This window comes from Bos indicus x Bos taurus, chromosome 17 (assembly GCF_003369695.1).
Source record: "Bos indicus x Bos taurus breed Angus x Brahman F1 hybrid chromosome 17, Bos_hybrid_MaternalHap_v2.0, whole genome shotgun sequence".
NCBI lineage: Eukaryota > Metazoa > Chordata > Mammalia > Artiodactyla > Bovidae > Bos > Bos indicus x Bos taurus.
This window is the reverse complement of record NC_040092.1, coordinates 62,474,745-62,499,593: the sequence shown is the minus strand read 5'-3', so window position 1 is coordinate 62,499,593 and position 24,849 is coordinate 62,474,745. Positions and strand designations below refer to the sequence as shown.

Here is a 24,849-nt window from a genome sequence, read left to right as displayed (position 1 = left end):
GGAAAATAAGCCACCTTTTGCATTTATGGAATAAAAAGGAGCTGTCACAATAGAAACCAATGACTACATGGTGTCCATGGTATTACTCCTCCATTAAATTGTCACTGTTTTCAAATAACTCAATCACCCATCCCTAGCAGCTCTTGAAAATCTGTGGATGCACTGGGACTAGATAAATTTGTTAGTAACTTATTTGGGATTCAAACTTAAAAATGCACTTAGAGGGTTCAATTAGAATATATGCTCTACTACAAATAAGGTAGAAATTCTGTTCCTTCTCTGGCCAAGGAATATTACACCACATGGATTAGTTTAAAACCTACACTAGTGAGCAGAGACACAAAGAGCTGACTTTGTATTTGGATAGACGTTTCATAATTACATAACCAGTGGTCATTTTTCTTTTTGAAACTGGAAACTTGCAGCCCAGCCCGAAGTGCTGACATCTTACTGGACACTGACTTGGGTCCTAAAGTACTTGAAGATGCACAGTGCCTGAATGAGTTTTGAGAATATTCTTTATAACCCCAAACCAGGATCTTTTTCAGCTCCATTAGTTTGCTTTTCCCCTCAACCTATGTGAAAAGTTGTCCTACAAACAAAGTAAGCAACACAATAGGCTTATGGTAAAAACAACTCCAAATCAATTTGATTTCTGGCTTTCTGTGGTTCTATGTCTTAAATAAATAAAATCACCCAGCTGTTTCTGCAAATTAAATTTAGAAACAGAAGATTCACCAGCACACACAAGTTACCACTGATTTCCCCAGCACTGCTCTGCTGCTCTCACTCTACCATGCAGAAGGAAGCCCACAGGACAACTGTAACTCAGCTCGGTTCCAGCCTCCCAATAGGGACCACAGCTCATCTGTTACATCCTCACCCCACTTACTAAAACACCATGACTCACCCAAAGACACCTCATCTGCTGTTTCTCCTTGCCTTTCCCAACTGCCTCGAGTTTCTCATAAAAAACAAACCAACCAACCAAAAAACTTCTAACAGACTATGTGTGCCCTCTATTAGAGAAAAAAGAAGAGGAAGAAGGAGGAAAAGAAAAACACGTGTAAGGGGAAGGCAGGCACTGAGGCATGTGTGTGTGGAACCTGAAGAAGCATGGTCTGAGGGGACGCTGGGAGGCTGCTGCAAAACTCAGCAGCCCGCAACCTTCTGCCCAGGGGATGGAGAAGGACCAAGACAAACAACTATCCTCACCAGGGGGGAAGGCAGCTTCCCCCTCCCTACCTCACCTGGAGGAGTAAAACAATGTGTCTGTTTAGAGGGCCTTAATGGTCAACTGCCATCAGGATTTCATGGGTGGTGGAGAGAGGAGAAGGAAGGGGAGAGGCAAACAGGAATGGGGAAGGGAGGATGGAGAGGAAGAGGAGGAGGGGAAGGAAGAGGAGGAGGAAGAAGAGAGAAATATTTCCCTCTGTTGCAATCTTAAATGTGAAGACTACAAACATACCCAAGAGAAACAAGCAGAGAAATACATGCAAGATATTAAGCATGCACCCTTCTCTTAGAAACCATCACAAACATTTAACACAGGAATATTTAAAAAGTACAGAAACACAAAAATATTTTACATAAAAATGGCAATAATAGAAAAATAATAGCAAAGTATATGACTGGTTCTTAAGAATGACAAAGAACCAGGACAAAGGAAAAAAAAAAAAAAACACAGAAATTCCTGTCAGAAAATATAAAACAACTTAGAACTTTTTCTCAGATTCTTAAGAAGTTATATTAGTCTTCATTTCTGCAAAGAAAAAATGCATTATGAACAAAAACACTTTGAAAACAATCAAATTTGAAATAAATATTATCTAGAGGAACAGAAATTTAAAAAAATAACTGCCTAAAAATGTTAAAACTTAATAAATCTGAGGAAGGGTTATTGTGAGACTCCGGTGTACAATAGCTGCAATTTTTCTGTAGGCTTGAGACTATTTCAAAATAAAAAAAAATTGTTTGTTAAAAATAAATGAATAGATACATATTTTTAAAAAATAATTACCTAATATCACAAACAGGCAAAATTAACATAATTAATAAGTTAATAAATTAACATAATTAATAAGTTATACGAGGGAAAAACAGATTGGTACAATAGAGCAAAGTTAAAAATCTGGCAGACTCACCCAATTTTTTCTATTTAACACATATACCTTTGAAACAGTGTAGAGAGGTTGGGAAAAGTTGGAAAGAAAAAACATCTATGGGATAGAATGTACACAACTATTCAGAAATTCTAAAATTCTTTTTCTGAAAAAGCATAAATTAGTTCAATTTGTACACTTGCTGAATCAGCAAGAAAGGAAAGAAACATCTTAAGGCCATCTTGAAATTCATTTGAAAACAGTGAATGAATCTAAGAACTAAAGTTTGAGTTGGTAACACAAAGTAACAAAAAATGATGTTAATGCTAATAAAAATCCAAAGTTTGTGACTGATCAACTTCAAATTCATACTAGGAATTATTTAGAGATGAAGTAAAATAAATTTATCTAGTACTGTTCCCTTAAATGCTTTACTTAATAAGAAAAATAACAAGTCAGTATCTTTGTCTTGTGTTAATTCTCTGATTTTCTCTGATGGCAGAATAATATTACTGAAAATACAGCATTTCTTTTGCCAGCAACTTAAATGTGGTGGTGTCACGCTTGTGTCCTGGACTTCTCTACCCTGAGTCTCATGGAAAGTGAAAACAGTTTTCCAGGTCATGAATTTTTAAGGGTTTAGATATTTTAAACACCTTGCAAGTGAAGGACTGTCTTGGGACATTTCCCACAAGCACAGCAAAGCACCACCCGGGTCTAGGGATGCTGATGATCATGTGGGCTTTTATGAGATTAAGAACAAATTTGGAGGCAGCTTAACACCTCAGGGTGACCACAGGGACAGGCACTTGTTCGAGCTGCCCTTGAACATGAACGAGAAGATAGTAAAATGACCCTAGGATCCTTATGACCCATTCACTGCCAAGTGGGCCTTTCAGCCAAATCTCCCTTTCTGATACCAACAAAGTCTTCCAGTTCTAATCACTGTAACACCATCTTGGAAATGAGAGAAGTGTTTCTAATTTTAAAATTAACTAAAAGCAGATGCTGTTGTCCCATTAAACTCTGCCAGCTGCTACTGAACCACTGGCAACCTGAGTCTATTTAATTTGGAGCCCACTAATGGTAAAAAGGAAAATCTGACTGCCAAAACTGCACACCCAAGTTAAACCAGAGAGGCAGAAAATGAAAACAGCTCATGAAAAGCGAATGTATTCTAATAAGGCTCTTCCAAGTGATGACGAGCCATTTTTCCTGTGGTTAATATCTAAAAAAAGGGTTGTTGCTTATTAAATCCTGAATTCAAACACAGCCAAACGAGCAATGCTATCTGTAACACCCCAGTTGATTTTATGCAGCTCGGTTCAAGCTTCCTCAAAGTGAGCCTTTGCAACACTTTAAGAGGTAGACAGGTTTAAATGCATTGATAGAACACCTGAGGGTACTGTTAATATTGATTAAAGTGAGATAGCAAATTAATTAATATTTAGCAAGGTCATAATGACAGATCGGTTTGACACATGGGCCCTGAAGCCTGATGAGTTCTCATCACCCCCCAGGAGGTAGCCTGCTTGGGGCTAGGGTGCAGGGAGAAGTGGGGCCTTTTACAGGTGGCACCAAGCTGACAGCAGAGTGTAATGTAAAAACACTTTGTCATTCGCATAATGTCTGGGGTAATGAAATGAATTCACTTTCTGGCTTCCTCTTGTCTGCGGTGCCAAAGAACACTGTGTTATCAGCACAGATGGAGAAGGCATGGTTCTGGAGAAGAGCCTGATACAAACAAGCCAGTGTGAATACCAATGAATCCCTGAGAATCAGACCCTCGCTGTCGAGTGACAGCTGGGGAGCTCCAGAAAAACGAACGTGTCCCTGTGGTCTTGTCCAACCAAATGTACTGTCAAGACTGCACAGGCAATTTGGAAGCCAGGCGAATCAGAAGCCTGGCTTTTCCTTTCCTGGGAGAAGCAAGCAGAAGACATTCACCCGTGAGCGGTCTTCTTTTCTTCCTCCCTTTCTTAGTAAGAGAGGCCTGAGCAAACACTAATCGACTTATCTGAGCCAACTCTGCTCAGGAGAAAACTCCTGGAGGCAGTAGAACAGAATGGATTTCTGAGTTATGTTACTATGAAACAAGTTGTAAAGTCAACGAACATCAACAAATAACGCATGGAAAATGATTAGAAAAGAGGCATACCCATCAACATACTCAGAAGTCTCTGGACCTTTGAACTCACCCCCACAACTCTATACAATCCTTGGTCGTTTATACCTATTGGAAGAGAAAAAATGTTAGCAAAATACAGACATTCAAATCTGAAAAGCTGTCGACACACAGTTGCACACAGAATTCTTGCTAGCTCACATTAACAGCATTCCTGTCGCCTATAAAAATAATGTTTGACAAGAGTGTTTACCAACTTGTCTTAGCAGCTTGGTATTCAAGAGTTACAGCTGGAAAAAAATAAAACAAAGTTCCATGTGGACAAAATGTAAGGAGTAAGCAGTAAATGAAAAAACATTAGCTAAGCAGTCGTCACACACACCAATGCAATTTGTAAAGATGCACTGTATCTTCCGCATTTCCTATGTTTAGGTATTCTTGAGATTGTTCTTGACAAGTTTTAGCCTTTTAAAATAATATGGTGCTGACTGGTACATAGAAAGAAATTGTTTGGATGATTCTTGAAGACCAAGGAAATCACTTAATCAAAAGTAAGGCAAAATTTGTTTTCTTTTGTGTTTCCTTTAGGGCAGTACATGCATTGTCCAGAGAAACACTAAAACTCCAAATGAGGATCACATCAAAATTATATATCAAAATGAAACAAATCACTGCATTCTCCCTCTGTGGAGACCTGGAAACAAAGTATCTCAAAGTACAACAGACAAGAAATAAAGGCAAGAAAATGTATCAGCAAATGTAACTCAGTATGTTGGACACATGATTGTTTGAATTCTGATGTGAACACGGCAAAAAAGGACATTTTTTAAGCAATCAGGAAACTTGGAGTGGCATTAGGGTTATGTAAGAAAATGTCTTTATTGTTCATGTTGCATATTGAAAGGAGTAAGAGTAATCTATCTTAGATTTGCTTGAAGGAGGAGGAAGGGAAAGATGAGGAGACTAGTAAAATCTTGAAAATTTTTGAGTCTGCACAAGAATGCAGAGTTCATTGTGCCCTCTTATCTTTTCTGGGCTTGAAATTTCCATAATAAAATCACGACTTCCAAAAAGTGTGATTTAATATCTTTATTTCTTAAAAGAGGGAAACTCTGTGTGTTTATTTTCTGCACCACAAATGCTAAAACTAACAAGAACCGGACTGGCTGGCCAGGAGACCATGGCTCTAATCCGCAGTTTCCAAAACAAAACACCGCACCAAAAAGGCCAAGGAACCCAAGAGAACTTTCTCTTTTTTTTTTTTTTTTTTTTGGCCTCCCTGTATGGTGACAAGTGTACCAGCCAGAGTCTAAAGAACTGGATTCAAGTCACAGCCCAGTCACTCCTGAGTTCTGAGACCCAGGGCAGGCCAGGAACCTTCTCTGAGCCTCAATGCTGCCTCCAAGGTCAGGACAGTGTCTCTCCCCATGTACTAACTAGCATGGTGATACAGGCCAGGTCTCTTGGCCTTCCTTAATTAATAGAAACTGACTAAGGCCAGACAAGAAATTCAGGCAAGGCTTTACTGGGGCCCCTGCTGTAGTATGGGGGAGCAAGAACAAATAACAGGTTCCCCAGCTCACTGCCCGAGGTGGGGGGAGAGCTGGTTCCTTACACAGGTGAGGGTAGGGGCGGGCCCAGAGGTTGGGTTGGGGGGTGGCTTAGGTGGTCTGCCCACCCTTTTGGTGTCCATGTGTGCAGAGGGGCGTGTGCTTTTGCTTCCTGGCTCTTCAGAAGTAGCAGTTGGATTTTTTTGGTCTTTTTGTATCCTGTTGCCCATGATTTGCGCCAACTGAGCACACATGCAGTTATTTTCAGTCCCTTACAGTTTCTCTGAGCTGAAGCTCCAATACTTTGGCCACCTAATACAAAGCCGACTCATTGCAAAAGACCCTGAAGATTGAAGGCAGGAGGAGAAGGGGACAACAGAGGACGAGATGGTTGGACGGCATCACCAGCTTGATAGACATGAGTTTCAGCAAGTTCCAGGAGATGGTGAAGTACAGGGAAGCCTGGCGTGCTGCAGTCCAGGGGGTCACAAAGAGTTGGACATGACTGAGTGACTGAACAACAACAGTTTCCTTGTATTTGACAAAGACAAAACAATGTTTCTTTGTCTCAAGGAGACATTTGTCCAGGTACAAGCATTGCAGCAAAGGGTCCCAGGTCCCAGTCTGTCTCACTGGGAGAACACAAATGATACATACATGTGCCCTGCTTATTATAACACACCGCATACACCATGCTTCATTACTCCTTACAAAACTGAGCGTTTCTGTTCCTTCTGTTTCACTTTTTGGCCTTTACTTCTCCTTGTGTGCATGCTCAGTTGATTAGTCATATCCAACTTGTTGTAACCCTAAGAACTGTAGCCCGCCGGGCTCCTCTGTCCTTGAGATTCTCCAGGCAAGAATACTGGAGTGGGTTGCCATTTCCTCCTCCGGAATATCTTCCTGACCCAGGAATGGAACCTGAGTCTCCTGCATCTCCTACATTAGCAGGCAGATTCTTTTACCACTGAGCCACCTGGGAAGCCCTTACGTCTCCTCACTCAGCTTCAAACTTCTGAATGCCCTGTTTGTCTGTTACATGTCCCCCAAAACTCATATGTTGACGTCCTAAACCCCAGTATCCCAGAATGTGACAGTTTTGGTAACCAAAGTCTTTAAAAGAGGTGGTTAAGTTAAAACAAGGTCATGAGGGCAGGTCCTGATCCAATAAGACTGGTGTCCTTATAAGCAGAGGTCAAGCCTCAGACACACAGAAGGAAGACACTGTGGAAACGGAGGGAGAAGACAGCCGTCTGCAAGCCCAGAGGAGGGGCTCTACAGGAGAAACCAGCATGCCAACACGCTGTCCCGGATCTCCAGCCCCGAGAACGATGAGAAAAGAAATTTCTGTGGCTTAAGACCCCCAGTCTGTGGTCCTTGAGTATGGCGGTCCCAGTAAACAGACACACCTTCTTTCTGGATTTCCTCTAGAGCTCAAAGAACCAGGGTGGCCAAGGTTGGCCCTTCAGTCTCTACACGGATGTTCAGAAGGCTCAAGAATCAGAGTAGCCAAGAGGCACCTTTGTGATAGGAAATGCTGAGGGTGGATAAAAATGCACATCAGCCCTGCCAAGAGTTAGAAACACTGTCAAAAAACACAAAAATCAGAGCTTGAACCTGCCAGAGGAAAAAAGACCAGGCCTCACTCCTTTCTTCTCCTAGAGGCTAGTAGGCTATGTGCAGAGAGTTTGAAATACCAGAGTATTTTTTTTTTCAACACTCCTCTATTTAAGAAACCTAAAATAGTTTGGCCTCAAAGCCAGAAGCCAAAAGAGCAAGTCATATTCTGCAGACTAACATGCCCCTCTGAGAAGTGCCTGACAAACGTAGAGAAATAAAGTAAGAATGTTATTTCAGCAACAGTCATCACTCTGTGCTGCTAATTATGATCAGATAATTGATCAAGTTCACATTCATCAACCTAAGAGAAGGAGAGTTAATTTGCTAATGCATAATGAAAGGTGCATGGGGGAATTAATGCTACTCAACATTTTTTTTTACTTTTTTAAAATAAATTTAAATAAACCTTGTACAAAAGCAACTTGGAAACAGCACATGGACCACGTATACTCCAGTCATGCAGAATTTTCTGTTTCTTGTCACATTGTCCTTAAAAGCTCTGGACTAAATAATCAGAAAAACTATACCCATGAGCACATGCATGATGTACAAAACACATCGTATAAATAAATTCAAAGACTATCAGTTCAGTTGCTCAGTTGTGTCCGACTCTTTGCAACCCCATTAATTGCAGCACACAAGGCCTCCCTGTCCATTACCAACTCCCAGAGTTCACCCAAATTCATGTCCATCGAGTCGGTGATGCCATCCAGCCATCTCATCCTCTGTCGTCCCCTTCTCCTCCTGCCCCCAATCCCTCCAAGCATCAGAGTCTTTTCCAATGAGTCAACTCTTCGCATGAGGTGGCCAAAGGACTGGAGTTTCAGCTTTAGCATCATTCCCTCCAAAGAAATCCCAGGGCTGATCTCCTTTAGAATGGACTGGTTGGATCCAGTCCAAGGGACTCTCAAGAGTCTTCTCCAACACCACAGTTCAAAAGCATCAATTCTTTGGTGCTCAGCTTTCTTCACAGTCCAACTCTCACATCCATACGTGACCCCTGGAAAAACCATAGCCTTGACTAGACAGTCCTTTGTTGGCAAAGTAATGTCTCTGCTTTTCAATATGCTATCTAGGTTGGTCATAACTTTTCTTCCAAGGAGTAAGCGTCTTTTAATTTCATGGCTGCAGTCACTATCTGCAGTGATTTTGGAGCCCCCAAAAATAAAGTCTGACACTGTTTCCACCGTTTTCCCATCTATTTCCCATGAAGTGATGGGACCAGATGCCATGATCTTCGTTTTCTAAATGTTGAGCTTTAAGCCAACTTTTTCACTCTCCTCTTTCATCAAGAGGCTTTTTACCAATCCAAATGTCAAGTCATAGGATTTTTATAATCTCTGCAACTTCTTTCCAAATTTCCCTCTTCCAGCCAGAGGGATCACTATTTCTCATCACTAAGTATTATAATTTTGAAAATTTTCTTTAACTTCTTCCCTTTCACTTTCCAAATTCAACAGACCAATGTCTGCATTTTCTTCACACTTCAGACTAACCTCTGCTTCTTCAACATGGCCTTGAATTTGATGACTGTATGTTGAGCACCCCTAATAGGGACGAACATAACCATAATCCATTCTGAACACCATCATTTTTTTCTACTTTTTATTTTTCAAGTGACTTTGATTATTTTAGGTCTTTCCCATCCACACTTAAGAGTAAGTCATCAAATCAAGTCCAAATTCCTCAGCTGAACAAGCATGTAAGGCATAGACACATAACTCTTCATAACAAGCCTCACCTCACCAACCCATAATTTATTGTAGAATATTCATCTGTATCAGAATAGACCCCTGACTATTACCCACAAAAAAACAAATTCATCCCCTCCTCAGGCCCAAGTCCCCTCTGAGGGAGAAGTTCTTCCCTTTCTCTTCATTAATGACTCATCTGCCAAATATTTATTCATCAAATACACGGCGGGTAAAATTCTAGCTGCCCAAGAGTCAACAGGGAGCAAGATAAAGTCCCATCCAGAACTTCAAACTAGAAAAAAAAAATCCCACCTTTCTTCTGTCACTATCACTGTCACATAGTGATATTTCCTTTAATTACAAATGTTATCTGTTTTGAACTTATGTATTCTTTTTCCATCATTTTTTCCTATTGTTCTATAGTTCACTTGTAACGTGTGTTTGTTTCAACCACACAGCAAATTCACTCAGTTATGTGTATGTGTGTGTGTGTGTATATGTATTCTTTTTCAGATTATTTTCCATTCTAGGTTATTACCAGATATTGACGATAGTTCCCCGTTCCATACGGTAGGTCCTTGTTGCTTATCTAATTTATATACAGCAGTGTGTATCTGTTAACCCCAAACTCCTAATTCATCTCCCCCCCACTACCACCATCTCCTTTGAGAACTATTAAGTTTGTTTCTATGTTTATGAATTTTTTTCTGTGTTGTAAATAAGTTCATTTGTATATTTTGGACTCCATATACAAGTGGTATTAGTCTTTCTCCAACTTCTTCACTTAGTATGATAATCTCTAGGTCTCTCCACGGGGCTGCAGACGGCATCACATTTTATGGCTGAGTGATATTCCACTCTATATATGAACCATGTCCTCTATCCATTCATCTGTCAGCAGGCACTAGGATTGCTTCCACGTGTCAGCCATTATAAACTGTGTTGCTACGAACACTGGGGGGTCCAGGCGTCTTTTTTGAATTAGAGTTTCATCTTTTCTAGACATATCCCCAGGAGGGAGACTGACGGGTCATATGGCAGCTCTAATTCTAGTCACAGTTTTCTTTACGGACCCTCCATACTGTTCTCCATAGTGGGTGCACTAATTTAGATTCCTAACAACAGTGTACGAGGGTTCCTTTTTCTCCACACCCTCTGATAGTCCCTTTTTCTGAATTTGACTTATTATTAATTCCTTTTAACATTTGATTACATTTAAAACAAGCCCAAATTCTCCCATTCACAGTTCCCAAAATCAAACATCTCAATGCCTGACCTGACATCAGGTTATTTCGGTCTGCTTTTTCCCCAGTCAGTATGAATATTCATACGTCACTATGTTAAAAGTAGTTTCTACACCAAACCTGTCTAAAGATGCTATATGCTCGACAATGTATGCCGCATACCACCTTTTCTCAAACACGTCCACCTCAGAATTCTCAGATTAAGACCTGTGTTCCTCCATCTCTCCCCAAATATGTAGACATATTACCTTGAAAAATAGTAGGTTAGCTTTGGTTTGGGGTTTTTTGGTGTGTTTGCTTTCAATAGCCTTCACGGTGCCTTGCATAGATTAGTTGAGGATGGAACAGTATACCTAGGTTGATTTGACTTGAAATTAATTTAGAACTACAGATATAGATTGGACTTGGCCTAAAACAGACATTACACCTAGGAACTAAAAACTCAAATATCCAAGGTATTAATAAACAAAACAACAGCTCTCAGAATGGAAGTAAATATTTGCAAATGAAGTGACTCAAAAGGGATTAATCTCCAAAATATATAAACAGCTCATGAAACTTAATATCAAAAAAGTATCCAAAAAATGGGTGGAAGATTTAAATAGACACTTCTCCAAAGAAGACATACAGACTGCTAAAAAGTGAAAAGATGCCCAACTTCACTAATTATTAGACAAGAGCAAATCAAAACTACAATGAGTATCACCTCACACTGTCAGAATGGCCATCTTCAAAAAAAAATCTACAAACAACAAATGCCGGAGAAGGTATGGAGAAAAGTACACCCTCCACACTTGGTGGGATGGGAGCTGTTATAGCAGCTGTGGAAAACGGTATGGAGGCTCCTTCAAAAACGAAACTTAGAGCTACCATATGATCCCGCAACCCCACTCCCGGGCATATATCCCTAGAAAATCATAATTCAAAAACATGCATGTTCCCTGATGCTCACTGAAGCACTGTTTACAATAGTCAAACATGGAAGCAACCTAAATGTCAGGGAACAGATATAGAGGAACAGATATAGATGTGGTACACATATACAACAGAACGTTACTCAGCCATAAAAAGGACAAAATAACGCCATCTGCAGCAACATGGACGGACCTAGAGATTGTCACACTGAGTGAAGTGAGACAGAAGAAGACAAATGTCATTATGGTACTGCTTACATGTGGAATCTTTAAAAAGGGTACAAATGAATTTATAAAACAGAGCTATTGGCGTAGAAAACAAATTAATGGTCATGAGGGGTGAGTGAGAAGAGGGATAAATTGAAAGATTGGGACTGACATATACATAGTACTATATATAAAATAAATATCAACAATAATAAGGACCTACTGTACACCACAGAGAACTCTACTCAATACTCTGTAATGACCTATAAGGGAAAAGAATCTAAAAAAGTGTGACTATACATATATACATAACGGATTCACTTTGTTATACACCCAAATTGAACACAACATCGTAAATCAACTATACTCCAGTAAAAAATCTTAAGAAAAACCCAAGGTATTACAACTTTTCCAGCATATCAAAGCTCACTGACAGCTGTCATCACCACAATCCTTTCTAACTTTTAACAAAAACCTGGAATCTCATTAGAGTATTTACAGGCCAACAGCTTTTTTTTTTTAATAAATCAGATTGGTTCTGACCAGCAGCAAAGACATGGGGAGTGCTCTCCAGTTCACTGATGAGCAGCTGATGACGGCTGTCCCCGGGCACAGTGGCCACGGTGAAATCAAACTCGTCTCCCTTCCCCCACCTGCCTCCTCCAATCTCACACAGCTCTGTCAGCGAGCACTGCCCACGTCTTCCTGAACGAGAGGGGCAAGCAGCAGGAATGAGTCAGGCCTCATCATCCTCTCTGTCTCACTGCTTCCCTCTCCAAATGGTCAGCCCCAGCAAACACTCACACAGCACTCAGGAACCCCAGAGGGCAACCCAGAGGCCCTGGGGGTGGGCTGGAGAATCACATGAGAAAAGAAGATGCTTCACCTGACAACCAAAAGAAAATTACATGCAAAAGGGGAAAAAGGAAACTTTCAAGGCTTGGAAAATTCCATTAAAAAACAGAGGTTAGCAGTAAAGGCTGGAAGGTCTGACCTGACCAAGTCAACATGGTAAGAATAAAACAGTGGTGTCTGGAGTCATGGAAGCAGAAGAGAGAAGACAGGTACTCAAAGCACGCACACAGGAAGGCAGACAGGGAGAAGAGGACTATAAAATGAACGGAAGGAGAAACGGGGAAGAAAGGAGAGGATCATGGGCTAGAAATTGTTATCACATTTAGTTTCCTGTTGATTTCATAACCACTGTTGAGGACTTACTATATTTCAGGCACTGAGGTAGAATACAGTGACGACACAGGGTAACATTTAAAAAGGCATTCAAATTAAAAGAGAGAGAAACTTGGGACCCACACAGTCATAAAGTCTTTTCTTTTGAAAAGCACTTCTCTGGCTTCAGCAGCAGATGCTGAGCCTGAGAGCGCACGGCATACCTTTAACAAAGAAACAGAGTCAACTGATACACTGAACCAGTGAGTGATAACTTGATGACTGGCTGGTAACAAGACATGGAGAGAAAGAAACGAAAAAGATTATAATGAGAAAAAAATAACACAATACTGTAAATCACCTATAGTCCAATGTAAAACAAAAACATTTTAAAGAAAAGAAAAAATAGATGTAACTGTCCAAAGAAGTAAGGCTCAAACTGAAACATCAACACTTGATGGTTAACAGGCAAAAAATTATTGAAAAGACCTTTCCAGGTGTATGATTCTAAGATCAGGTTCCATGGGTCTACAAAGTAACATTCATTCAGTTCTCACCTACTGAGAGTAACAAGCAGAGTGCTTGGCCTGAACTGAGATAGTTGATCAATATTTACAGAGGAAGTGAAACATTTATTTGCATTTGTGCATGCTGACCACTAGGGTGAAAGGTCATTAATGTTCATGTTCACATTCACATCAAAAGTCTAAAGTGTGCCGTTATTAACAAGGCTCATGTGTATATACATGCATGGACATGCATAAATACAAATATACATGTACATATCCCACCAGCACTGCAAAGACAAATTTCCCTGTGGGCTATGTAATGAATAAGCATAAATATTCATGCATATATGTTTTATGTCTTATATATCGTCAAGATTCTAGAAAATAAAAGGGAAAGAGCACCATAGGTGAGATGATTAGGAAAAATTTGCGAGGAAATACCTAACAATGAAGCTTAAGAATGACAGCTATATCACAAATTATTAGAGAGATGCAAATCAAAACTGCAATGAGGCATCACCTCACACCAATCAAAATGGTCATCATCAAAGAGCCTACAAATAATAAACACTGAAGAGGGTGCAGAGAACAGGGAACCCTTCTACACTGCTGGTGCAATGTGAATTTGTGCAGCCACTATGGAGAACAGTATGGAAATTTCTCAAAAAATTAAAAATAGAGTTGCCATATGATCCAGCAGTCCCACTCCCTGACATATATCAGAGAAAAACTCTAATTCAAAAAGATACATGCACTCCAGTGTTCACAGCAACAATATTTACAATAGCCAAGATGCGGAAGCAACCTAAGTACCCATCGACAGGTGAACGGATAAAGAAGATGTGATACACACACCCCCAGTGGAATATTATTTAGCCATAAAATGAATGAAGTAATATCATTTGCAGCAACAAGGATGGATCTGGAGATTCACGTACTAAGTGAAGGAAGTCAGAACAAGGACAAATATCATATGATATGGCTTATACGTGAGATCTAAAAAAGTGATACAAATGAATTTATTTACAAACATAAATAGACTCACAGACACAGAAAACAAATTTATGGGTACCAAAGGGGAAAGGAGGGGAAGGGACTATTTAGGAGTATAGGATTAATAAAATAAACAGCAAGGATCTACTGTGTAGCACAGGGAACTATATTCCATATCTTTTAATAATCTATAGGGGAAAATAATCTGAAAAAGTATATACATACACACACCACTATGCGTGTGTGTGTGTGTGTGTGTGTGTGTGTGTGCATTCAGCTGTATCTGACTCTCTGCGACCCAGTGAACTGTAGCCCACCAGGCTCCTCTGTCCATGGGATTTTCAGGCAAGAATACTGGAATGGGTTGCCATTTCCTCCTCAAGGGGATCTTCCCAACCCAGGGATCGAACCTATGTCTCCTGCATCTCCTGCATCGGCAGGCAGACTCTTTACCACTGACTCACCTGGGAAGCCCTATATCCTATATCTATATATGATCAAATCACTTGGCTGTACACCTAAAATAATACAACACCATAAATTAACTATACTTCAATTCTAAACATAAATAAATAAATAAGATGTTATTAAAGTCATTCAAAGAAAAGAAAAGCAATAAAAAGGCTCATGAACGTTGTTTTAGGTCACAGGTGAATTACAAACATTTGGCAATGTGTTTCTTACATTTATCATTAAGTAAACACTCTGTTCAAATGTCTGTGTCAGTATAGTAAACGCTTTTTAAGCCATCCACTACACTGAGTTACATAAACAAGTTCATACACAGACACCCTTCCCAGATACAGTGTCATTCATAATACTTTAAGGTTCTGTCAAGAACATGTGTCTATATTAAATTAGTTTTAAATATAAGCATATAAAACCAATAATGCTTCACTATTCCATCAAAGGAACATACGTATTCAACATCATAAATTTAAGATGCTCTATGTATAAAACTGAAGAATTCTAAAACTTTAGGAGACGAATGCATTATTTTAACACTAGGTAGCAAATACTGCAAAAAGCAGGCAGGGTAGGAGACCATTCCTAAGCACTGGGACAGTTAGAGGATTAACTACAGCTTTACAAAGATGAGAAGCTCAAAATGATACTAACATCTTCATTCTAGATCTTGGTTCCCTCATTTAAAAAAAAATACAACCATCTGGGAAACAAACTTCTTAGGGTTACAGATACAAATTATTACAAATTAATGTTATAGAGATTCTGAAAGCTTCCAGCTCTCCCCTCTCCCAGCTGTATAACCTGGCAAGTTACTCAATCTCTGTCTCAAATTCTTTATCTGAAAACGAGGTTAATGATGGGATGGAGCTGCTGCGAAAATAAGAGAGATGATGTTTATAAAGCATTTGCATAAGCCTTACATAACAGTCATGAAAATCTCTTACTGTAACATAAAATTCAAGATTAATATCAAAACAGTTTGGCACAATGCATATAAATAGTCACCCTAACAAAGGCTTATAGTCTGCAGCCCACTGTCATAAAATAAAGCATATGCTGGGAAGAGAGTCAAAGTTTATTTAATATGAATGACTCATGGAAAATATAAAATTCCTGTTCACCAATAACATTTGGAATTTCTCCCTTGGATGCTAATTATTTGGGCGGCAGATAGAGAACCATTACAGACAGCTACTACCTGCCAGGAGCTGATCTGCCTTTTCCTTTCCTGTGAAGCCTTGCTTTCGCTTTCATGTCGCCTTTCCCACACTCTTTCCATATAAATCCACTTCTAGGCTGGGATCAAGGTGCCTCCCTATCCGCAGGCACCTGGAGGAGAGGTCTCAGGATTTCACTCACATGTTGTTTTCACACCCAGACCAACCCAAGGCTGAGCTCAGAACCCCGCCAGCCTGGCACTCCTGAGGCCAGCCGTCACATGCACACCCATTCCAGCAGGAGTGAGACATGTTCAAAAAAACTACAAGGCAAATTTCCAATTCCAGGTCCAAGCCAACTTCTTTGGAAGTACTGATAATTTCTGGACTCTGCAGCACATGGAGGTCTGACCATGAGCCATCCTCTCAAATCCAAGTCTCGAATATAAAGAGTGTTTGGTTTATTAAGGCCTAACCTTTATTAGGGCCCAAATGGACTACAAAATATTCCCAGTACTCCAGGTAACTGGCCACAACTCGAGTTTTTGGCGAGAACAAGAGAAAGAATTTTTGTTTCAGACAAGAAAACCCCTAGACTTGTTGCATTCCTTGTATAACCACCCAAACCAGCAGGCAGAATGTCTGGAGGGGGCAGGAGAAAGCTGCAGAGTAACAGGAAGTTTCTTATTTCATTAGAAACGCTCAGGGAGACAGCACTTCCCAGGTGGCCCCGTGGTTAAGACTCTAACAGGTAATGTCAGTGGTAAAGAATCCACCTACCAATGCAGGAGACCTAAGAAGTGCAGGTTCAATTCCTGGGTTGGGAAGATCCCCTAGAAGAGGGCATGGCAACCCACTCCAGTATTCTTGCCTGGAGAATCCCATGGACAGAGAAGCCTGGTGGGCTACAGTCTATGGGGTTGCACAGAGTTGGCTAAAGCAACTTAGCCCACAGCACACGCTTCTACTGCAGGGGGCACAGGCTTGCTCGCTGATCAGGGAATACAGAGAACACAAGCCATAAGGTGTGGCCAGGAAAACTGCTCAGGGTCACACACTCTCCAGCTGTCCCAGACCTAAGGGATCTAGCTTCAACTCATTCAAGGCACCCTTCTGCCTTTCCTCACAGTGTGAACCTTGGGAAAAGCAGCATGGCACAGTCTCGTGGCAGAATTCAGCATCCCTACCACCACTAAGATGCTCCATCACCCAACTCTTCCTCTCACTTTACTTTACACCACACAGCATTTCTAAGAAGCACAGACCAGGATCAGATCAGAGACCAAGATCTGAATTCCAGCTCTGTCACTTTCAACTTGTCTCCTGAACTACGCACCTGACCCTAAGAAAGAAGATATATGTGGTCAACTACCTACTGAGTTCTATAGGGATTGGGTGAAGTAGTGTAGTAGCATATTTGAAACACCTAGAAAATGTAAACTTCTGTCTATTAGGATTTTAAACATTGTCAGATGCAGCTTCTACACTGACATGATATCTGCCACTAAGAGACTTTCTGAGGCACTGCAGAGTCTCAGCAAAGGGGACATATCTTTCTCGGGCTGATGATAAACCTCAGGGGTCCACGATGGAGCTGATCTGGAAAGAGGGTAGGTGTAACTTCAGAATGGCTTTATCTCAAATCGAGATGAGCACTTCACAGAGTGATAATCAAATCTTCTCTCCCCACTTCCCTTTCCTAATGTCTAGTTTCAAACTTCCTCTGTTCCTTAAAAATTTGTCTTCTGAAAAGATGCTCAACATCACTAGCTGCTGTAGCTTAGTCACTAAGTCATGTCCAACTCTTCTGCAGCCCCTTGGACTGTATCCCACCAGGCTCCTCCATCCACAGGATTCTCCAGGCAAGGATACCAGAGTGAGCTGCCAAACCCTTCTCCAAGGAATCTTCCCAACCCAGGGATCAAACCCAGGTCTCCTGTGTCCCCTGCACTGCAGGTAGATTCTTTACCATTGAGCCACCAGGAAGACACATAAAACTATGATGAGAGGTTATCTCATACCAGTCAGAATAGTCATCTTCAAAAAGTCTACAAACAATAAATGCTGGAGAAGGTGTGGAGAAAAGGAAACCTTCATACATTGTGAGTGGGAATGTAAATTGGTGCATCCACTACGGAGGTTTCTTAAAAAACTGAAACTAGAACTACCATACGATCCAGCAATCTGACTCCTGAGCATATGTCCAGAAAAAACCATAATCTGAAAGGATGCATAACCCCAGTGCTCACTGCAGCACTGTTTACAACAGCCAAGACACAGAAGCAACCTGAAAGCCCGTCAACTTTTATGAACTCCAGGGGAATGGATAATGGGAAAGACTAGAGACCTCTTCAAGAAAATCAGAGATACCAAGGGAACATTTCATGCAAAGATGGGCTCAATAAAGGAAAGAAATGGTATGTACCTAACAGAAGCAGAAGATATTAAGAAGTGGCAAGAATACACAGAAGAACTGTACAAAAAAGATCTTCACGACCCAGATAATCATGATGGTGTGATCACTGACCTAGAGCCAGACATCCTGGAATGTGAAGTCAAGTGGGTCTTCTTAGAAAGCATCACTATGAACAAAGCTAGTGGAGGTGATGGAATTCCAGTTGAGCTATTTCAAATCCTGAAAGATGATGCTGTGAAAGTGCTGCACTCAATATGCCAGCAGATTTGGAAAACTCAGCAGTGGCCACAGGACTGGACAAGGTCAGTTTTCATTCCAATCCCAAAGAAAGGCAATGCCAAAGAATGCTCAAACTACTGCACAATTTCACTCATCTCACATGCTAGTAAAGTCATGCTCAAAATTCTCCAAGCCACGCTTCAGCAATACGTGAACCGTGAACTTCCAGATGTTCAAACTGGTTTTAGAAAAGGCAGAGGAACCAGAGATCAAATTGCTAACATCCACTGGATCATGGAAAAAGCAAGAGAGTTCCAGAAAAACATCTATTTCTGCTTTATTGACTATCCAAAGACTGACTGTGTGGATCACAATAAACTGGAAAACTCTTCAAGAGATGGGAATACCAGAACACCTGATCTGCCTCTTGAGAAACCTATATGCAGGTCAGGAAGCAACCGATAGAACTGGACATGGAACAACAGACTGGTTCCAAATAACGTCAAGGCTGTATATTGTCACCCTGCTTATTTAACTTATATGCAGAGTACATCATGAGCAACGCTGGGCTGGAAGAAGCACAAGCTGGAATCAAGATTGCAGGAAGAAATATCAATAACCTCAGATATGCAGATGACATCACCCTTATGGCAGAAAGTGAAGAGGCCTCTTGATGAAAGTGAAAGTGTTGGCTTAAAACTCAACATTCAGAAAACGAAGATCATGGCATCTGGTCCCATCACTTCATGGGAAATAGATGGGGAAACAGTGGAAACAGTGTCAGACTTTATTTTTCTGGGCTCCAAAATCACTCCAGATGGTGATTGCAGCCATGAAATTAAAAGACGCTTACTCCTTGGAAGGAAAGTTATGACCAACCTAGATAGCATATTCAAAAGCAGAGACATTACTTTGCCAACCAAGGTCCGTCTAGTCAAGGCTATGGTTTTTCCAGTGGTCATGTACGGATGTGAGAGTTGGACTATGAAGAAAGCTGAGCACCAAAGAATTGATGCTTTTGAACTGTCGTGTTGGGGAAGACTCGAGAGTCCCTTTGACTACAAGGAGATCCAACCAGTCCATTCTGAAGGAGATCAGCCCTGGGATTTCTTTGGAAGGACTGATGCTAAAGCTGAAACTCCAGTACTTTGGCCACCTCATGCGAAGAGCTGACTCATTGGAAAAGACCCTGATGCTGGGAGGGATTGGGGGCAGGAGGAGAAGGGGACGACAGAGGATGAGATGGCTGGATGGCATCACTGACTCAATGGACGTGAGTCTGAGTGAACTCCGGGAGTTGGTGATGGACAGGGAGGCCTGGCGTGCTGCGATTCATGGGGTCGCAAAGAGTCGGACACAACTGAGCGACTGAACTGAACTGAAACCAATTCATATTCCCTCAAAAGTTACTACTTCTCTTGCATTCTCTGTCTTGGCTAAAGATGTTTTCATCTACCAGGGTGAAAACCTTAGAGTCAAGTTTTTGTTTATCTGTTTTACTTTTCACTTTTATCTCTCAGTCCTGAATATTCATTGGAAGGACTGATACTGAAGTTGAAGCTCCAATACTTTGGCCACCTGATGCAAAGAACTGACTCACTGGAATAGACCCTGATGCTAGGAAAGATTGAAGGCAGGAGGAGAAGGGCATAACAGAGGATGAGACGGTTGGATGGCATCACCAACTTGATGGACATGAGTTTGAGCAAGCTCCAGGAGTTGGTGATGGACACGGAAGCCTGGTGTGCTGCAGTCCATGGGGTCGCAGAGTCAGACATGACTGAGTGACTGAACTGAACACATCCAAAAGGTCACCAGATCCTATTTTTCTCTTGAGTCTCTCTTCCAATCCATTATCTCTTTCCCTTTGCCAATGGAAACTTTAAACCTCCATCACCTCTCACCTGGATTATTTCTAAAATCCAACCAGCCGTCTTTGCTTCTGTGCCCCTCCCCACATCAACTCTCAGTTCAGTTCAGTCGCTCAGTCGTGTCTGACTCTTTGTGACCCCATGGACTACAGCACGCAGGCCTCCCTGTCCATCACCAACTCCTGGAGCTTGCTCAAACTCACGTCCATGAAGTCTGTCATGGCGTCCAACCATCTCCTCCTCGGGCGTTCCCTTCTGCTCCAATCTGTCACTCTCACAGTGCTTGCACAACGGAGACAAATACACAGCCCAACACCCAGGACCTACCACACGCCGGCCTCAACTGCTTGCTGAGCATCTTCTCAAGCCATCCCCACCCACTCACCTCCGCCAGCAACACCGCAGGGTGCGTGAACACCAACTGTGCCAGCTCCTTCCTCTGACACAAAGAACAGGTTTGTTTGCAGCCTTGGAAAATAAGAGCTAGTGTCCGTCTAGAGCAAACAGCAGGCCCATGTGCCAGTCATTTCAAAACAGTCGAGTTTCCAAAGTTCAGAGTTCGTCTCCTACAACACAATGCACAATGCAGTGTGTGCAGATATGTTTCACCCTCTTTGCCATGCCCTTGCGAACTGGGGCTCAGGACACCAACACAAAATGTAGAACGCTGCCTACTGAGAGTAAGGAACTGTCCTTGATCCCTGATCCAGGAGTCTTGAGTTTTCTACCGGCATCCATGAAACTCTACAGGGGAACCTGTTCACATGAAACTTAGATAAAATCTCAGAGCCTTCACTGCCTTAAACTAAAGGTGATAATTAAGAACAAGAACCATATCTCTACCATCTAACTACCCACCCCCCCCCCACCCCGATATCTTCCCTTGAAGAAAGTCAAAAAGTGCTGAGTAAAGTCCATCTAACTTGTGCACACTCAGGAGTGGATAAGTAGTACAGCAAGCCAGAATGGATGGGTTGCTAAGTAAGAGTCATTTTCTTTTCAAACTCAGCACTCATGTAGCTCAAGTTTAAGTAGCTACAAATTTTTACTTACATAAATTTAAAAAGAGACTCAGACTTAAAGCAAAAGTTGGCAGTTGCTATTTTCAAGACACTTGTTTTTTTTAGGCTGCGCCATGCAGCATGCAGGATCTTAGTTCCCCCATTAGGGACTGAATCTGTGGCCCCTACATTGTGAGCTCAGCGTCTTAACCACTGGGCCACTGGGAAAGTTCTAGGAAGGCTTTTTTTTTTTTTATCGGTCCTCTACAGAGATCAGAATATTATTGGAAAAGGTCTAGTGGTGTCTCTCTGCTGCCACCTGCCTCACCACCTCAGAGCAGCTGTGGCAACAGGGACAAGTCAAAAATCATCACAACTTTATATCCATATTTCTGTGGGTTATTCTCAAGTATGGGCTTCCGTGGTGTCTCGGTGGTAAAAAAAAAAAAAAAAAAAAATACCCGCCAATGCAGGAGACGTAGGTTCAATTCCTGGGTGAGGAAGGTCCCTGGAGAAGGAAATGGTGATCCACTCCAGTATTCTTGCCTGGAGAATATCATGGACAGACGAGCCTGGCGGGCTACAGTCTGTGGTGTTGCAAACAAGTAGGACACGACTTAGCAACTGAACAGCACTGTTAGGCTACCCTGAACAGTCTCTCTTTTCTTTCTTTTTTGGAAAGCTTGAGATAGTCTAAAGCCATATTCTTCTTTTTCCATATACAAGGTCTCTTCCTTGCATTCGAGCCATTTAACTGCTCAAGTGTCCATTACAAGGCACTGAGAGACAGAGGTTGAAAGTCAAGCCAGTTAATTTTGCTGCTTCTTACAAAAGTCACACAGCATTACATGACAAGCTGAACTCAGGTGATTTCTTTCCCTATATAAATGACCATTAAAAAAACAAAGTTCCTTAGTGTTCCCAGAGCCTTGCACCAATGATGGGACCACTTAATGATGACTGGCTTCAAGTAATAGATTTATTTCTAAGCAACTCACATTTACTAAGCACTCAATGTATGCCAATATCCCAAGAATCCCCATTGCTGATTTTCACAACCGCACTACAAGGGAGTTGCTCCTGTTAGCCTGTCTTGCTCATGATAAAATTGAGACAGGTTAACAAGCTCACTTACAGGGCTGCAGAGCTAAAGAGAAAAGTGGAGAAAGAGATTCTCATCAGGGTTGACTTCTGAGCCCCTGGTCTCCAGCGTGATGCTCCAAGTGCCAAGACAGGCTCACAAGAAAATGCCCACGGACCTCATCCAACTGTGAGCCAAACACACAAAACCTCACGTGCCAACTCAGGAACAAGACGGTTTAACCATTTGTCGCTATTCATTTTACAGAACAACTCATTTGGAAGCTAATAGCTTTGGAAACGTACTTATTCTTAAAACAATTAAGATTACTAATTGAGAAAATGAAAAGTCAGTCTTGACTCGCCTGGAGTTAGTATTTCAGCTCTGTATTTGCATTATGCAGACACCACAGGACTCCAGCTCCCTCCCACAGAAAACCGTCCTCTCTCTCCACCCACACGCATCTCACACCCATTCTGATTAAAAAAGAGACAGTGAGCCAGAAAGGCTAGTTAACTTGCTGTAAATTTTCCAGGGACAGCTGTTCTTTATTTCTTCATTTTGCACGTAAATGGCCCTTGTCAATTTAAGATTAATGTGCAACGCTGGTAAAATATGTTGCAAGTTCACTTCGGGCATCTTCCCTCCCACAAAGATTAATACTGAAATTGTACACCATCATCTTCTACCAGGTCCATTCTAAGGCTCCATACAGCTCTAGAAGTGCTCTGGAAGCAGAAAAAGTCCTCAAGCCAACTTCAGGATATTTTCCCAAAGACCTAAAACTTTGCTTTCGAAAGGAAGAGAAATTCACTTTTACGTGAGACAATTCAAAGACTGTCATATCTTAGATGTGGCTTCCTCCTTCTATCCCATGAATTCACAGCTTGTTACAAAGCTGAATTTGATAACTGACAGCTTGCCTAGACTGACGTCTTAATGCCATGCTCTAGAAATTAAAGTGAATATTCAAATTATCCACATATGGAAGAATTTTTTAAGAGAAACTTCATAAACCAAAGTGGCATTCGAATTTAGTTTTAAATTATGACTATTTAAAAAACAGCAACTGAAAGAAGGTTTTCAGCAAGCGTTATACTTTGTTTTTGCATATTTTATAGTGCATGCACCTGGAAAATGTGGTTTCATCCAACTCCAAAAAAAACAGGTACTGGGCATGGGAGGCGGTTCCTTAAGTTATTTACAAAAGAAAATTATTCTCCACGTTCTGAAACAAAATAAGTACGTAATTAACAATACCAGGCAACAGAAGTGCCAAAGGAAGGAACACGGACAGCTCAGGATTCAAACAATCCAAAGGTTGAACGGGAGGGGAGTTTGGGGGAGAATGGATACACACGCATATGTAGGGCTGAGTCCCTTTGCTGCCCGCCGGAAACTATCACAACACTGATAACTGGCTATACTCCAATGCAAAATAAACAGTTTAAAAAAGAAACAAAACAACCCAAGGGAAGGACAGAAAGAGGAAACAGATACACTTAATGAGCAGTAAAATCTACTGTGTAAAAAAATTAGCTCTCTGACCTTCACAGATGGGGCGGGAGTAGACAGGATGAATGAACTTCCTAGTGACAGTCTTTTAGAAACTAAGAGCCTGAAAGGGTTAAAAAAGAAAAAAAAAAGTTGTACCTACCTGTAACTTTCTGAAAGGCCTCTCTTTATTGCACCATTTTGGAACCTACATCTCATCATTCACAGAAAGCAACTCTTTCCTGGAGTAACCTGAGCTCCCCCCTCCCTCCCACGTGCTTCTTCAGCCCCTCTATCCCACATATGGTCACTAATACTAGCTTTTATATTTACCTCTCTAAGCCTGCTATTCTGCTATCCACCACCCTCTAGTGCTCATTCAGGTTCTTAATTAAATGCAAACACCTGAGTATTGCTTTTATTCTACTTCTTCATGCTTCCTTTCCATTTGGCTATTTTCTGTCTCCACATCTTTGGTGAGGTCTCTCTAAACGCTAAAATATACTTTTCTACTCCTATAAATCCAAAGAGGGCTGTTCTAAAACACAGACTTCAATTAAGATGAAAACTCAACAATCAAAAAATTAAGATCATGACATCTGATCCCATCACTTCATGGTAAACAGAAGGGAAAAAAAAGTGGAAGCAGTGACAGATTTTACATTCCTGGGCTCCAAAATCACTGTGGACAGTGACTACAGCCATGAAATTGAAAAAGACGCTTGCTCTTTGGAAGAAGACTGTGACAAACCTTGACAGCATATTAAAAAGCAGAGACATCACTTTGCCAACAAAGGTCCATATAGTCAAAGCTATGGCTTTTCCAGTAGTCGTGTACAGATTGTGAGAGTTGGACTATAAAGAAAGCTGAGCACCAAAGAATTGATGCTTTCAAACTGTGCTGCTGGAAAAAGCTCTTGAGGGCTCCTTGGACTGCAAGGAGATCAAACCAGCCAATCCTAAAGGAACTCAATCCTGACTATTCACTGGAAGGACTGATGCTAAAGTTCCAATACT

At 41.3% G+C, this 24,849-nt stretch overlaps 1 protein-coding gene across 4 annotated transcripts in view; it reads right to left on the bottom strand.

Annotated features, from left to right (window-relative positions):
- Positions 1-24,849, bottom strand: part of ARHGAP10 (Rho GTPase activating protein 10) — a 376,879-nt gene that overhangs the window by 135,802 nt on the left and 216,228 nt on the right. For all 4 annotated transcript variants that reach the window (XM_027513410.1, XM_027513409.1, XM_027513413.1 and 1 more), the window contains one exon: positions 4,261-4,335. In XM_027513410.1, the coding sequence (XP_027369211.1) occupies positions 4,261-4,335 (75 nt within the window). The remainder of the gene's footprint in view (positions 1-4,260; positions 4,336-24,849) is intronic.